This window comes from Molothrus aeneus, chromosome Z (genome assembly GCF_037042795.1).
Source record: "Molothrus aeneus isolate 106 chromosome Z, BPBGC_Maene_1.0, whole genome shotgun sequence".
NCBI classification, from domain to species: domain Eukaryota; kingdom Metazoa; phylum Chordata; class Aves; order Passeriformes; family Icteridae; genus Molothrus; species Molothrus aeneus.
This window is the reverse complement of record NC_089680.1, coordinates 65,774,822-65,789,502: the sequence shown is the minus strand read 5'-3', so window position 1 is coordinate 65,789,502 and position 14,681 is coordinate 65,774,822. Positions and strand designations below refer to the sequence as shown.

At 41.5% G+C, this 14,681-nt stretch overlaps 1 protein-coding gene across 1 annotated transcript in view; it reads left to right on the top strand.

Moving 5' to 3' along the window:
• The first annotated feature begins 4,208 nt into the window (after positions 1–4,208).
• Positions 4,209–14,681, top strand: part of EFNA5 (ephrin A5) — a 205,358-nt gene continuing 194,885 nt past the window's right edge. Inside the window, exon 1 of the mRNA XM_066568984.1 lies at positions 4,209–5,179. Coding sequence (XP_066425081.1) covers positions 5,055–5,179 — 125 coding nt within the window. The 5' untranslated portion in view covers positions 4,209–5,054. The remainder of the gene's footprint in view (positions 5,180–14,681) is intronic.

Sequence of the window (14,681 nt, the reverse complement as noted above, 5' to 3'; positions counted from 1 at the left end):
TCAGAGAGTGATTAAAAAGATAAGAAAAGCATGATTCTTTCAGGTCCTGAAAAATACAGGTCCAGGGTTACTGCCGATAAACAAATATGCTGAAATTTTATCCAGCCTTTTAACAAAATATTGCAGATGATTTAAACACAGACCAACCATAGGAAAATATATATATTTTTGCCTGGTTATGTTTAATAAAATTTTACTGAAATGTTAACATATGATTTTAAAATGCACATTTCCACAAAATTTAGGGGGAAAAAAAGAGTTTTAAGATGCAGCTATATATTTCACTAATTTGCAGTATGCATCCATTTTTCCAGAATGGGCTTTCCTTAATTCTCTGGGTTTTATCAAAAGGAAAAAGCCCATGATATTTGCCTGTTGAATATCTTTAAAGTCACTGGAGTTAATGTCAGAAAAAAGGTGGATTGGGTCCTACCAGTTAGTGTTACTTCTGAAGCACTGCTCAAATTTATAGAAGATAAAAATCACTCATACAAACTATAGGAACAATGCAGAGATATACTTGCTATTTTCTGTTTCATGAGTGACAAAGTATCCCTGAATGGCAAAGACAAGTACTTAAATTATATTTCAACAACTCTACCTACATGGTCCAGAAATTCTTGATATCTTGAACAGATAAAAATGATTTATGGTTACGATAAAAATAATGTACATTGTTAATGGCAATCAGCAAAGAAAGAAAATATTCAGACACATCACTTTTCCCTCAGACAAAGTCTTAGGCTATGCTTAATTTAATTATTTTGCACTATGTGATCAATTAAGGTAGTGACTGCAGCACAGCACATCAACCCTCAGGAATTCTGTGCAGCCACCGAGGAAGTACAGGCTCTGCAGTGGATGGTAAATGTTCCTTTGTGCTGAAGGTCCAGGGGCAGCTTGTCAGAGGCAGTTCCAAACACTCACTGTGCACAGATACGAGTCTTTCTAAACCCTGTATTCAAAACAGTTTCACTGATGCTGAATCACTTGTTAACAGTCTTTACCTTTCTGCCTAATGAACACTAATGCTAGGCGCCATTGGTACACAGAAGCATTTTACAACTGTGCTATCAATAATTGTGTAATCATGTAATCATGAAAATGGGGAATGGGCTAGAAGCTGGCAAGATCCTGGGTATGGCATATTTGATCAGTTCTGTGAAGTGGTTATTTAAAAAGTATTCTCACATTCTCTTTATTAAACTGCTATTTAGCTGTACTTGTGGAATTAATTTACATCTTCAGTCCAAAGGATTTATGTCTCTGTATTGTTTATAAACTACTAAGATGCAGTCACCTACAGCTTGCTTGCGAAGTAAAGCAGGGGAAAAGGATATACTCCTGCTACTGCTAGTATTTTTTTGATTTTTGTCCTGTTATTAATAGTTTACCTTCTTTTCACAGCTTTGTATGTGTTAAAAAAAACAAAAACAAACCCAATCATTGCAGTCCTGGAAGGACATTTATATTCTAGATTAAGGTCTGACTCTGCTATTAAAATGCATTTGAAGTTGTACAAACTGACCCCTCGCTCTTTCCCTGTGATACTTCTCACAAGGAGAACAAAGGGGATAAAAATATTGAGCTTTTCTTACAAATGTGGCTGAGGAGATTCTTCAGGGAAAAGGAAAGTGCTATTTATTCCGCTTTCTACAAGGGCAGTGATTTCCACATGTCTATCTGTGCTGGAGAAAAAAAGACTATGGAAATATCAGATGTGCTTATGCCTATTAAAAGAACTTATTTCAAAGATGGCAAAAAATTGGAATTGCTGAGATTCTTATAATGAAAAGGAATGTAGAGAGTTTGAGCTTATGGTGCCTGTTATACCTGGGTCATTTACTTGCCTGATGTACTTTGTACGCTACGAACACTAATCTACAGATGTCAACACACTGTAAACAAGGCTGGAGGAAGACCATGGAACCTTGTCTCCACAAGTTTTTAAGCTTTTAATAGTAAAGCTTTGAAAACTGTAAAATACTTCGATAAAAAACAAAACAAACAAACGAACAAACAACCCCCACCCCCAAAACTAAAAAAATACCCCAAAAATTTTTAAAAACCAACCCAAGGGGTTTGATTGTTTCTCTTTAACTCCAGCCCATGCTCCGTCGCTTCAGTGAATTCCGAGCAGAGAGCGAAGAGCAGGAATCGCGGGCAGTTTGGAGGCTGCGATCGGTGAAGATTAACCCGCAGAGTCCTTCTTCACGCTGAGGAAAACCACAGCGCGCTGAGCAGCCCAAGGAGCAGCGGCGCGGCAGAGCCGAGTCCCGAGCAGGATGCGGCCGCCGCTCGGCCCGCGCTGCGCCGCCGCGCCGCTGGGGGGAGTCGGGGCGCTTCCGAACGGGCCGCGCCGGCGGCGGGAGCGGCCCGGGCCCGGCACGGGAAGGGACGGGACGGGACGGGACGGGACGGGACGGACGCGGCGCTGGCCGCCGTCACTTCAGCCACGCCGGTGGGCGGGAGCTACGGGAGGAGCCTCCGCTCCCAGCCCGCTCGCGGGGGCCGCTCACCTGCCCGCTCCGCTCCCTCCCCGCACCCGCGGGCTTTTGGCGGCAGAACGCCGACCCGGCGCCCATCATGCCCCGCCGCCGGTGTCGGGGTGTCGGCGGCGGCGGGTGGCGGAGCGGAGCCCCCTCCGCGGCTGCGGAAGGTCCGCCCGCGCCCCGCCGGGTCCCGCTGTGCCGCGCTGTGCGGGGCCGGCGCTGCCGCGCGTCGCCCGAGGCGTGGGTGCCGAGCCCCGCCGCGGGGGAACGCGGGGAAGGAGTTTGCTGCTTCGGTGGAATTTATCGGCACACTGTTTTTCGTGGCAGGCGGAAACTCGTCCACACGCGGGTTCCGCGCAATGCCTGTCGCAGCATCCGGCAACGAAATGGTTACCTTTAGCAGTAAGGCTGCACAGGAACCACTCCGAGTTCTTAGTAATTCAATTAGTCAGGTTTCCAGAAGGTGGGGTTGGGTATTTTTTTGGCATGGAGGAGGAGAAGCCCGGGACGACGCCTCCCTTCTCGTGTTGCAAGCCAATCAGCTCGAGGTGTAAAAAAAAAAAAAAAAAAAAAAAAAAAAAAAAAAAAAAAAAAAAGAAAAAAAAAAAGAAAAAAAAAAGGGAATCTGTAAGCAAACAGCAGGGTATGTCCTGACTGGCTGCGGCGGCAAATCTCCTCTTTCCAAAGTAAACTGCATGCAAAAATCCCACATGATCAAGCAGCATCGCCCGTGTTTCGAGCTGGCTGCTTGCACCTCCTCCTCGTCTTCATCCCTTACGCACACCGGCGCCGGATCGGACCCTCGCGTGTGCATGTATGTATGGGTGCTCTGTGTGTGTGTGTGTGTGTCCCTGTGTGTGTGTGTGTGTGTCCCTGTGTGTGTGTGTGTGTGTGTGTGTGTGTGCGTACCTCGCTATACCGCGTATACATCTCTGCGGCTGCCTGTCGCACACACGCATGCACAGAGGCAGCTCAGCACGCCAGGCTCCTAGCTTTTCCAGGTTGCTGATGTCGGATTTACACGCAGTGAAGGAACCGGTCATTGCAAAAGGGGGCGTGACTGTTTAAAGATTTTTTTCCTCCCATAAAGCATTTTTTTTTTCAAAACTGACTTTTGCCCCTCCAATCCTCGTCGCTCTTTACGATCCCTCCCTGCCTGCCGCTGCATTCAAGTTTATTTATTTGCCTGCTGGCGTGGTATATTTTTCCTTGCTGCTCTTGCTGCTGCTTCAGAGGGAAAAGGGGAGCAGCTTTTGGGCAAGACCGAGAAGATCTGGGGTGGTTGGTTTTTTCGATCTCCCTGTGTAGTCCTCGGAGGGGTGGATTCTTTTACTCTCACCTCCTCCCTGACCCTTCAAACTGTTTTGTTCTTCCGCAGAAGTTGATGTGCACGGGACTGGACCCTGCTTTATCTCAGAGAGGCTCCGGGAGGCTGAATCAGGAGATTTCTGCACCTCGCCGTATTACTCCATTCGTTTCCCGAGCAGGAGAGGCCAGCCAAGACCAGCATCATCAGAGGAGTTTGCAGGCTTGATTTTGCACTTCTCCGAGACCGAGATTTTGCTTTTCTCCACGCCCTCTCATAAAACAATTTTTTTTTTTTTTTTACTTTCATCTCCTTGGTTTCCACGCCGCTATATTTCTTGGATTGGCCGTTCTTTTTTTTTCCTGCCCCCCGCCTTTTTTTTTTTTTTTTTTTTTTCCTTTGCTGTTGCTCAGTCCTTGGTGCATCCACCGCCCAGGAACAGGAAGGACAAGAAAACCACTCCACAAAGTCTCCTTCAAGACACTCCGTGCTGCAGAACAGGCTTCTCAACTCCATCAGCGCAGCAAGCAAACTCCTCAGGGCTTTTGCTTCTTTCCCCCTCTTCCCCTCCCCCCCTCCCTTTTTTTCCCCCCCTGTTTTTGTTTGTTGCTCATTTGAGGGGAGCGGAGGGCCAGAAAGGAAGACACAAACTTTGTGCTTTGACATTTGCGGGTACTTCTCCTCCCGCTACCAGCCGGCCGCCTTTAATATATTGCCCGGACCCCCCGTGGACTTCCAGGGGAAAGATCTCCTTCTCCTGCTCCTCCCCGCTTTTCTCCCTCGTCTCCCGCTCGTTCGCTTCTTCCATCCCCGCGCACTCCGGCCGTCAGCGCCGCTGGGGCCGCTCGCAGGGGGCTGAGGAATCGCTGCTCTCGCCCGCCAGCCGCGCCGGCGGGCCGGTGTATGTCGCGCCGTGGGCTCCGTGCGGAACTCCCGGTGAATGAGAGCCGCTCGCCGCTTGCCGCCGCCACCCGTCTCGGCCCACACCACCCCTTGCCGGGGTGAGGCTTCCTGAGGGGCCGCGGATCGCCCTCCCCGCCTGCTGCTCGTCTGCGGCGCTAAGCGCCCTCCGCTCGTTGCGGCGCGGCGCCCACCGCCTCCGCGCTTCGCTTTTTATTCATTCACCCCAGAACTCCCGCGCCCCGGCTCGGTTCCTGCTGCCTTCTTTCCCGTTCCTATTTTTCTTTTTTTTCCCCTTTTTCCCTTTTCTTTATCTTTCCCCGCATCCCTCCTCGCCGCGCCACCGGCCGGGCGCGATGCCGCACGTGGAGATGCTGCTGCTGGCGGCCGCGGCGCTGTGGGTGTGCGTGCGCGGGCAGGAGCCCGGCGCCAAGGCGGTGGCCGACCGCTACGCCGTGTACTGGAACAGCTCCAACCCCAGGTACGCGGGGCGGCCGCGGGCGCGCACCGGGCAGGGGATCGGCGGGCGGGCGCGCAGCGGCGCTCCGGCGCCGGAGACCTATGTCGAGAGACCGGCTGCAAGAAAGAGACGAAAACTTTTCTTTTAGGGAGGTTCAGGGCGGCAGCCAGCGATGGATGCGGGCGGTTGGCGGGGCTGATTTTCTGCTCTCCTCTATCCCTTCCCTTCAAGGCTTCACCGGGATCGGCCGCCGCCGGCCCGCAGGAGCCGGATGGATGCGCCCCCGGCGGGGGACATGGGCGCCCCTCGCCGCGGGGCAGCCCTGTCTGCTGCCAACCCTGCTCCGGGAGCGCGGGAGTGATGAGGGGCGCAGATAGCGGTCCCCCGGTGGTGCCCCGAAGGGTTCCTTTGGCAGGCGTGGTGGCCGCCGGTAGCAGGGAGCCGGCCCCGGGCAGGGCTCTGCGGCCTCGGCAAGACCTGCACGGCACCCGGGTGAGGTGGTTGTCAGGGACGGCTTTGCCCGGCCGTGCCCTGCGCTGCCCTCCCGGCGGGGCCTCTCCCGGCGGGCTGGAGGTGAGGAAGCGAGGTAGGTACGCCGTCCCGAGGCGGGGTCTGCCGGTACCGCCGGACACAGGACGGCGCATTGTCGGGGTCCCCGCAGTCGGGGCCGAGTGGTGCTGGCGCAGTCGCCCCGCTCTCGTGGCACCGGAGGGTTCCTAGCACCAGGCTCTGAGTGCAGTTCAGCTCTGGAAAGGAAGGTTTCATTTAGTTGTTTTTTTTTTTTTTTTTTTCCTGGAGGTTTCCCTCATGTTTAGCATCAGAAAATTTCAGTCTTCCTCCAAATGGTATCCATGTATTGAGGTAAAAAGTCATCTGGGTGTTAAATATTTTTGCCTTGTCAAAGTGCCCGTGGCAGGCTTACCTTTTTTACCTTTTTTTGGTTTTTTTGTTTTTTTTGGTTTTTTTGTTTTTGTGGGGTTTTTTTGTGTTTTTTTTTTTTATTGTTTTTTTGGGGTTTTTTTGGTAAACCTGTCAGGCTAGTCTAAGAAAATTTGGGGACGTTTTATCTTACGTTATCTCTTTTATATGCTTCTGATACTGCTGTTTGGCTTGAGATTAGCACATTGATTTTTGTCACAGGTCATGTTTTTTAATAGATCTATGTTGCCTGCAGAAAACTCCACTGCTTGGTATTCCAGAGTAGATTTAAAATAGGTGATGCAAAAGTTAACGAGCAGAATTTTCAAGTGCCCAGGATCAGCTAGTCTGTCCAGCACTTTATTACTGTGCTCCTGATCTCAGTGTCTCAGCAATAAATAATTGGCCCAAAAACTTGAAACAGAAACAATCATGTTTGGGTATGATGAACATCTGTGATTTGAAATGCCTCTCTCTACATTTTCCTCTTTCTACATGTGTTACTTGAAAAAAACTGCTCAGAGTAAATAAGATGAAAAGTTGCACCTCACATAATCCATCAGAGAACATATGTTCCCAAAAATTACTTGCCTCTCAAAATCAGAATTTTTATTTCTGTTGTTATGCAAAATGAAATGTAACTGCTAGGAAAAAAAAAAAGAAGTTATATGCTCAAGTCCCACTGGGTGAAAGGAGGATCATTGGGAGAGAAATAAGTGTGACTAAATGCATACATTGCTAGCATAACAGTTAAAACACTTCAAAAATAGCCTTAGATTCAAGATTTTTCACTTCTGTTGTCTTATGTGTGATGATCTTAACTGTGCGTAGGTGAAGACAGTTGAAGGTACAAACAAATGCTTACCTAGTCGATGGGCATTGCACTGAATTATATTTACAAGGATTCAAGTAAATTAAATCATATGTTAATACTATACTACTCTTATTAATCCAACATCAAACATCAGCACACTGCAAAGAAAACTTAGTTTTGTTATTCCAAACAGTAGAGGAAGAGTTAAATTTAAGATGTTTCTAAACCTTCTGCTTTAAAACCAAACATTTCTTGTCTTAGAATACTGCCCTCTCACAATGGATGTATCTATTTGGACATGCCATGTGTATTTGTGAGTTAAAAATAAGAGTAAGAGCAGGGTGCAGATGCAACTCTCCTTTGTTTTATACAGCATGCCAGTTTGTGTGTGCTTACTAAGTAACACGAGCATTACAGAAAAACAGGCAAACACCTGAATGGTAGGTGGGACAGACCCAAAGAAAAGAAAGCACTTCTCTTTTGAATTTGTTTCATCAGAACCTGAGCTGAAGACAAAATTGTCTTTTGATATCAAAATATTTAGCATTTAACAATGTTGCAGGAATAACTTTGCAGTGATTTATCTTCATCTAGAGGCAGACTCAGGAGATGAATGCATGTAGAATAAGTAGAGATGCTTACTTGGTGATAGCTATTTGAAATTAGAGATCAAAATATACTGTCATTCTATAAACACAAATAGTAACATTGTGATTTAGCTTAGTTCTTTATCGTATTTATTCAGAATTAACAAACTGCCATAGAACTAATTAATTTCTTTAAAAAATTGAAATATTGATCATCTTAATAATGATTAAGGGACTCTAAATTAAGATTAAATTAAAACTTTGAAGAATTTGATAATGATTGTCCTTCTTTCAGATTTGATGGTTTAATTTTTATTAGTATTAGACTACAGCAACTTGCTGAAATATGTAAAGATTTTATTCTCATTGAAAGAGACATTAGCAAATTGTTGAGTGACCCAGCTGATAAATGCTCCTAGTGTGAACAATGGTTGGTAAATAAAAAATCGTGTGAGTCTATTAGAAAAATTCATATTACATTGCTTGGTTAGTTGTCAGAGTTCTGCTAGAACAATTAGAAAGTGTATGGTCATTATTGTCAGCATGTATGAGTAACAAAGTTTTTTATTTTTACAAAGTCAAAGTCAGTTCTTGGAAATGTTTAAAGTATTACCATGCCTTACTTTTCTTTCATATTTAATTATCAGCATGCACCTTCTATAAATGCTGTAGTCCAGTTCCTGGTGAAAATATGCTTAGGTATTAAAATTTTGAGGTATAAATAAAATAACTTTTTTTTAGTCCATTTTTTTCTTTTTCCTTTTTTTTTTTGATTGGAAATGAATCCTCAAGTAAACTCAAAAATGTGATTTCTTTTCTTTGTTTATTTATGTAGGCTTAGAATTACACGAACACAAATTCTAACTGTCACCTTAAAGTGCATTAGTCTTTCAGCACTCTTTGCATATATGTTTTCTCATGTGGGACTGCAAACTATTATCATCAGGGAATATTATTCTCAATATAATGCTCAGTTTTGTAATGGAGCATATTAATTTAATCTTGATTGGTAGTGTCCTTTTAATTAGAATTCAGACTGAATGTAGTGTACCAGGGCCAAAATTTGAAGCGGTCTACCTGCGTCATGCCTGCTACTGTTTGCAATCTTGTCACAGTTCAAGCTGAACTACTTGTTTTAATTGTTGCTACATTTTTTTGCTTGCCAGGATTATGATTTAAGATTGTGGTTTCTATTTAGATATTTCCATGTAAGTTGTTTCAATGTCAGGTTATGTAGCTTCATAAATTGTTAGTTCGTTTCAGGGTGGTTAAAAATACTTGAATTGCAGGTCTAGTTTCTGGTCTTACATAGAGGCCATAGCTTCTAGTCTCACAAAAGCAAGTATTTTTTATTCGGAGTATTACTGGATTTGGCTGCATTTTATACAAGAAAATTGTCCACCAAATCCATAGAATAATTATTATAAGGACATAGGATGCTGATATATTTTCTCTTTGTGTATTTATGTGGATAAAATCAGGAAATCAGATGGTAAATAGAGAATTTAGGTATTGAAAAGTAATTTTAACTTCAGTTAGTGATTGCACATAATTAAACGGGATACCACAATTTGGTCAGTAACTAGAGGTTGTTTTTTTTTAAGATACATATTTGGGGGAAAATGAGTGGATACTTCTGAAAAATCTATGCATAGACCAGAATTTCACAACCTGGATTTCTCAGCCTATGTGGATTTTGTAGCTGAGTATTTAGGAACTGTTTCAGAAAAGCATCTTACTTCTTTGAACTCAATTCTTACACACCTAAGTTCTGCTGCAGTTGTGTGGGTGGATAGATGTGTGCTTAAGTGCCTTCCTGGGCCAGCCAAATTCACAGATTTAGTTTTGAGAAGCTCTGGATGTGGCAGCTCACACACACCTGGCACTTCTTGGAGCACACTCACGAGCTGGATGGATGTATGAGTGTTTTGCCATCTGTTACGTGTTTGTGGATTTCACCATAGCATGCTAGTTGTATGTGCTGAGGTCATGTGGCTGGTTTTTTGCTTGGTTTGTCTTTTTTTGTTGTTTTCTGTATAGATACAGTTCTGCCTATGTACAGAGTTGAGGGCATGCAGAAATGGCTGGAATAGGAAGAAAGTAGTTAAACACATGTTAAGAAAACTAGGAAGTTGTGGATGAAGAAGGGTAAAGTCAAAGTGTCTACTTTAATGTTGGTATTATGTGTGAGTTTCATATGTCAAGGGAAGCATAAGAGCCTAAGTACTTGGGGTATACATACACATCCTTGTAAATATATTATACATATATATAAACCTATTTTGAAATAGCATAGCTTGCATTTTTACAGCATTTTATCCAGCAGCTTGCTCTGAGAGCTGAAGAAATCTCTGACTGGTTCCTTGTAATTAAAAGATCAGTAGTAGAGCTGTCAATTCTTTACACCTACTTTCTCTGCTTTTAATAGTTTCATTAACACCTTGTGTCTCCAAAAGAACATTGGTGCTTATTTTAAAAGTGGGTGTTTGAAACAGTTTGAAACCTTCTATGGAAAAACTGCACAAAGAACAATAGTTTCACTGGCCTCCACCCTTGTATGAAAGGCAGCTTGTTAAGTGATACCTGATCTTCATGAAATGCTTCTTATGAAATCTTTTTTGAGTGCATGTAGTCAGGACACTTCATTGCATTCTTCTAGCCCAGTGTGCTTTTTGAGAGGGACAGATAAAGATGAGCCTTCCTTTCTCTCCCCTGTTGCTATGATCTCAGCAATCCACCAGCTTCATGCTGGGCTGAAAAAATGAATGAATGCAATTAGTCCTTGAAGAGTCATGGTCATTACATTTATATGGACAGGCATACGTAATGTATATGGCATATGTAATGAGAATATATATATCTTTCAATGTTTATATAGATACACATATGCGTGTATGTATGCATTGAAGTGTGTCATTAGGTGGTGATGTGGTGCACAGTGTATTGTGAATATTGTGTGAGGGAAAAAAATCTGAAAATTATTTTTTTAAATTGAGCTCTTTAGTGTTTAGAAAATTAATGGAATTTCCATCAAATTTCCAGGTCTAATCTTCCAGCTAAGGCATTTTGTGTTAAAGTTCAAAGCAGTAATAAGAGAATTATTTGTAGATTCTGTGTTTTAGTTCTTGGCGGTCTTCCAGTTGGCTGTTTCTTCACACGCTGGTAGTTCCCGGGTCAGTAGGTGGGCAGGTAGATAAGCTAGCACTCGGGCACAGCAACGTAAAATGAAACAGAGAAGAATTACATGAGTGTGCTTTGAGAGCTCTCCTAGCTTATTTGAGTGTCTTGTGACTTCTTCTTCCAACACAAGTCTGTTGCTGGGTGGAGGACTGCAGCATTGCTGAAATACAAGACTGCCAGGAAAACACATGAAGAAGGTTGGTGATTGGGAACAGCTGAGAGAAGATGCTAACAAGGACACAACCTTTCCTGGTGAAATAAGTAGATAGTAGTTTGTCCATAACTTTGAGAAATGCCTCCATCTTTGGGTTACTGTTTTTCAATTTAATTTTTTTAAAATGCAATTAGAAGTATTTTAGATCTGTGATTGTCTTCCAATAAATACTCTTTGCTCTGCTACCCAGTTCTGACCATTAAAAAAAAAATCTTTAGTCTCATGATTAATATAATATTCCAGTGTTTCTGAATGGTCTAATTCACTTTTGAGAATAAAGGGCCCTATTTTGTTTAAGTTTTTGTTGCTCTTGTGCTTAAAATTTAGTTAGTCAGCAGCACACCAACATAATGAAATGAAAACATTTGGTTTGAAGTAAACAGATAAGTTATTGCAATTGCATTCTGATGGTATTACAGTTGTTATGGGTAAGCCATACTGTAAGGTACTTCAGCACAGCTGAATGAAAGAATAGAATCATTCACGCATTAGGAGTCTTCCTTGCGTTTTTGCACTCTCCCTTTTCATTGTAGTCTCTCCAAGCTAGATTATAGTTGAGCTCATTTAAAGTGGTGTGTATATTTTACAATGTGCAAACATGTATAGATATCTGAAATCCTCTTTTTTAGGAAACTGAGCCTACATTTTTACATTACAAAAGCACAAACACTATTCCTATCCATTTCAGAAAATAATTTGAGTTAAAATGAAATATATGAAAATACATGTATGAAAAAAACCCCAGTGTTCTGTGAGGATTGAGATTGTATTTCTCCATCATAGAATGCCAGAAAAATACAGTAAAAGAAAAATATGCCCTAATATATATATGTATATATATTTAATCTGGGAAAACATCCTTCATGTTCTGCTATTGACAGGTTAATGAAAATACCTTGTTGAATTGTAGTTTTATGAAGGAAATGAATTTATTTTAGACTGCTGCAAAATGTAGAGATATATTTTGGTCTCCGTATTCTGTTAACTGGTATGCAAAGAGCTTTATGGCCTTTTTCTATTTAAATGCATGACCAGTAAAAATGCTGAAAAAAGAAAAATCAACTAACAAGAAAATGCACAAAATTTCTGTTAATTAGCAAGATCTGCTTGAATTGCTAATGCGAATTAAAGCAAATTCTTCAGGTTTGCAATTTTTACTTGAAAATTACAATTCTTATTGTCACTTGCATTATAATCTAGTGGACAAATTTTCCTATCCATGCTGACCTATTGCATGGAAAAAGGACCTTAGACTCACAAAACCTGTAAGTTATTTTTCATGTTCCTTTTTTTCCCATCATTAGATCAGCATATTAAACCATTCAACAGTAGTATCTGCAGTAAAAAATCTTATTTTACTTTTTTCACTGAGTAACTTTATTTTTTGTTTGTTTCTTCAGACTTTTGAAGAACCTTCTTATTTGATAGGCACCATCTTTAGGTTTTGATTATAGTGATGAAATGGTGCAGTGTGTAGAGTAGAAATGATTTGTTTATGAATCATTGAGTGAAGCAAAATAAAAAAAAAAGAGTATGAGATACATTTACTTTGATGCTGTTCACCCTCTGCTAAAACATATTTGCTTCATTCTGAAAGATAAAATTTGGACTCATGACATTTAAAAGGATGCATGTTTTGACAGAATATATTTTTTGCCATAATTAATGTTTGCTGTGGAGCATTGACCTTCTTTATTCATTAAAATAATATAATACTTCCTCCCTGAAATTACTTAGTTTTTCTTGCTTGGGGGTGGATATTGGCATGTTCATATGCTGTGAGCTGTTCCTCAGTAGTAGTTGAGCACTGCAGCTGTTCCCTGGTGGATAGCAATGAAGCACTACCTCTTTTGGTTTTGTGGATTTCGAAGTAGTATTTTTCATATTGCTGTTACACTTCAGGAGAATTTCCTTCTCTGTACAGACATTCAAATAATTTTATCTTGTCAGACAGGGACTAGCTAAGAAATATATAAATATTGTTGTTATTTAATGCTATTACTGTACATAGGATTTTTTGGTTTTATTTTTACATTGCATTTGTTTCAAATTTGTAAATAAATTTGTGTATCTTTTCTCAGCCTGTGTCTTTGAAACTGGAGCTGAATACATTCTAACTCTTTAATCAAAACCAAACAAAAAAAAAATCCCCCAAATCTCTTAATTTTTTTGTTGTATTTATAATGCTGTATAGATAAAATACAGAGTTTTTTTGAGAGTAGACCAAAAAACCAAATATTTTATTTTACTTACTGCTAATTTTAATGATGATCTTTGTAGCAGAGTTGTCAGTCTTCAATGCTAATTTATCAGCATTGGGTAAGGACTTCTAGCAGCTTTAAAGATGTTTGGTCTCCTGCAGTTGTTAAAAGTTGTTGCAAGAAAATTTACCAATTAATGCTGTTAATGAGCAGGAAAAACAGCTGCATTGGGTTTTTGTTTGATGGTTGTGGTTCTCCCCCCTGCAACCCCTCCCACTTTATTTGATGTCTAATCAGATTTTCAAAAAATAGTTATGTATTCATACAGGCAGGGCATTTGGTGAGTAGAAGTTAACAAAGTAGGAGCTATCAATCCTGCTCTCTTTCCTATTGTTTCCAGAAAAGAAGGAAATAAAGAGAGACTCTGGAATTTGAAAGTATTGACCTTCTGACACGCACACACAGCATGGTCATTGCACTGGCACACAAAGTGCCTTAAGCCACCATAATGGCAAACTGCATTTTTGAAGTCACTGATATGAGAGCCAGCTGGATGGGGGATGGACAGCCAACTGTGATTCTGCAGCTATTTGTAAGTTACCACTTTAGAGCCAGACAGCTTCACTTTTATATTCCCAAACTTACCACTTTGGAATAATGTTGCTTTGTTCGGCTTAGCCAGGGATTTGTGACTGCTACATAGACTTAGAACCATTTGGTCCAGAATTGTGTGGTCATTCTTCATAGTAATCTGCTTCACAGAGTAATTTCATTCATCTGGTCATGGGGGAGGGATGAGAAACTGTGAAGGAACATTCAGATATAGCATTCTTCAAGGAAATTGTGCATCCACATTAGCTAGTTGCTTTTTAAAGGTAAAGGCAGAGATTTGGATCAAGCAGTTAAAGGCCAATTCAGACCAATGTCTGAAGATTATGTGTGATCTCTTGGATAGGCTTTCCATGTATAGTCTGGAAAAGATGTAGTATTTTATGTACTGCGACAGCTCTTAGCCCTGGCCCATTTATTTATTTATTTATTTATTTATTTATTATTTGTTTACAGTTATTGCTCCAATACACTTTTACATAATTTTGCAGTTCTCTTGGGACTTAGTTTATTAAAAATTAGTGATCCATTACTAAGTGGGGTACATTACAAATTCTGGTGCTCCCAAAAGGGAGTTTTTGTGCCAAACCAAAAGAAATAATAGGGATACAAAAGCTGCCAAAAAGTGTATCTACCAATTGCTAATTAATCAGGTGAAAAAGCACCTCGGCAACTACAGCTGAATGTGGAACAGTTTATTTTAAATACTGAATAAAGATATGTTAAGAGGGCATAGCATCTCTTTGTTTCTAGCTATGTATAATTTAAAAAAAAGTTAACTATATGCTGGAGTCAATGGGGAATTCTTTGAGTTTGATGGCATTGTCAGTACATAGAACTCATTCTAAAAACTTCTTGCTATTAACAAAAAAAATTAAAGATGTTGATTTTTTTTGTCAGTTTCTGTCTGTTTGTGGTAATTAATAATAATATCTCTAGACAACAACCAAGGCCTTAGAAAATATGTTTTAAAAAACTTCTATCTTCACTAATCTGGATT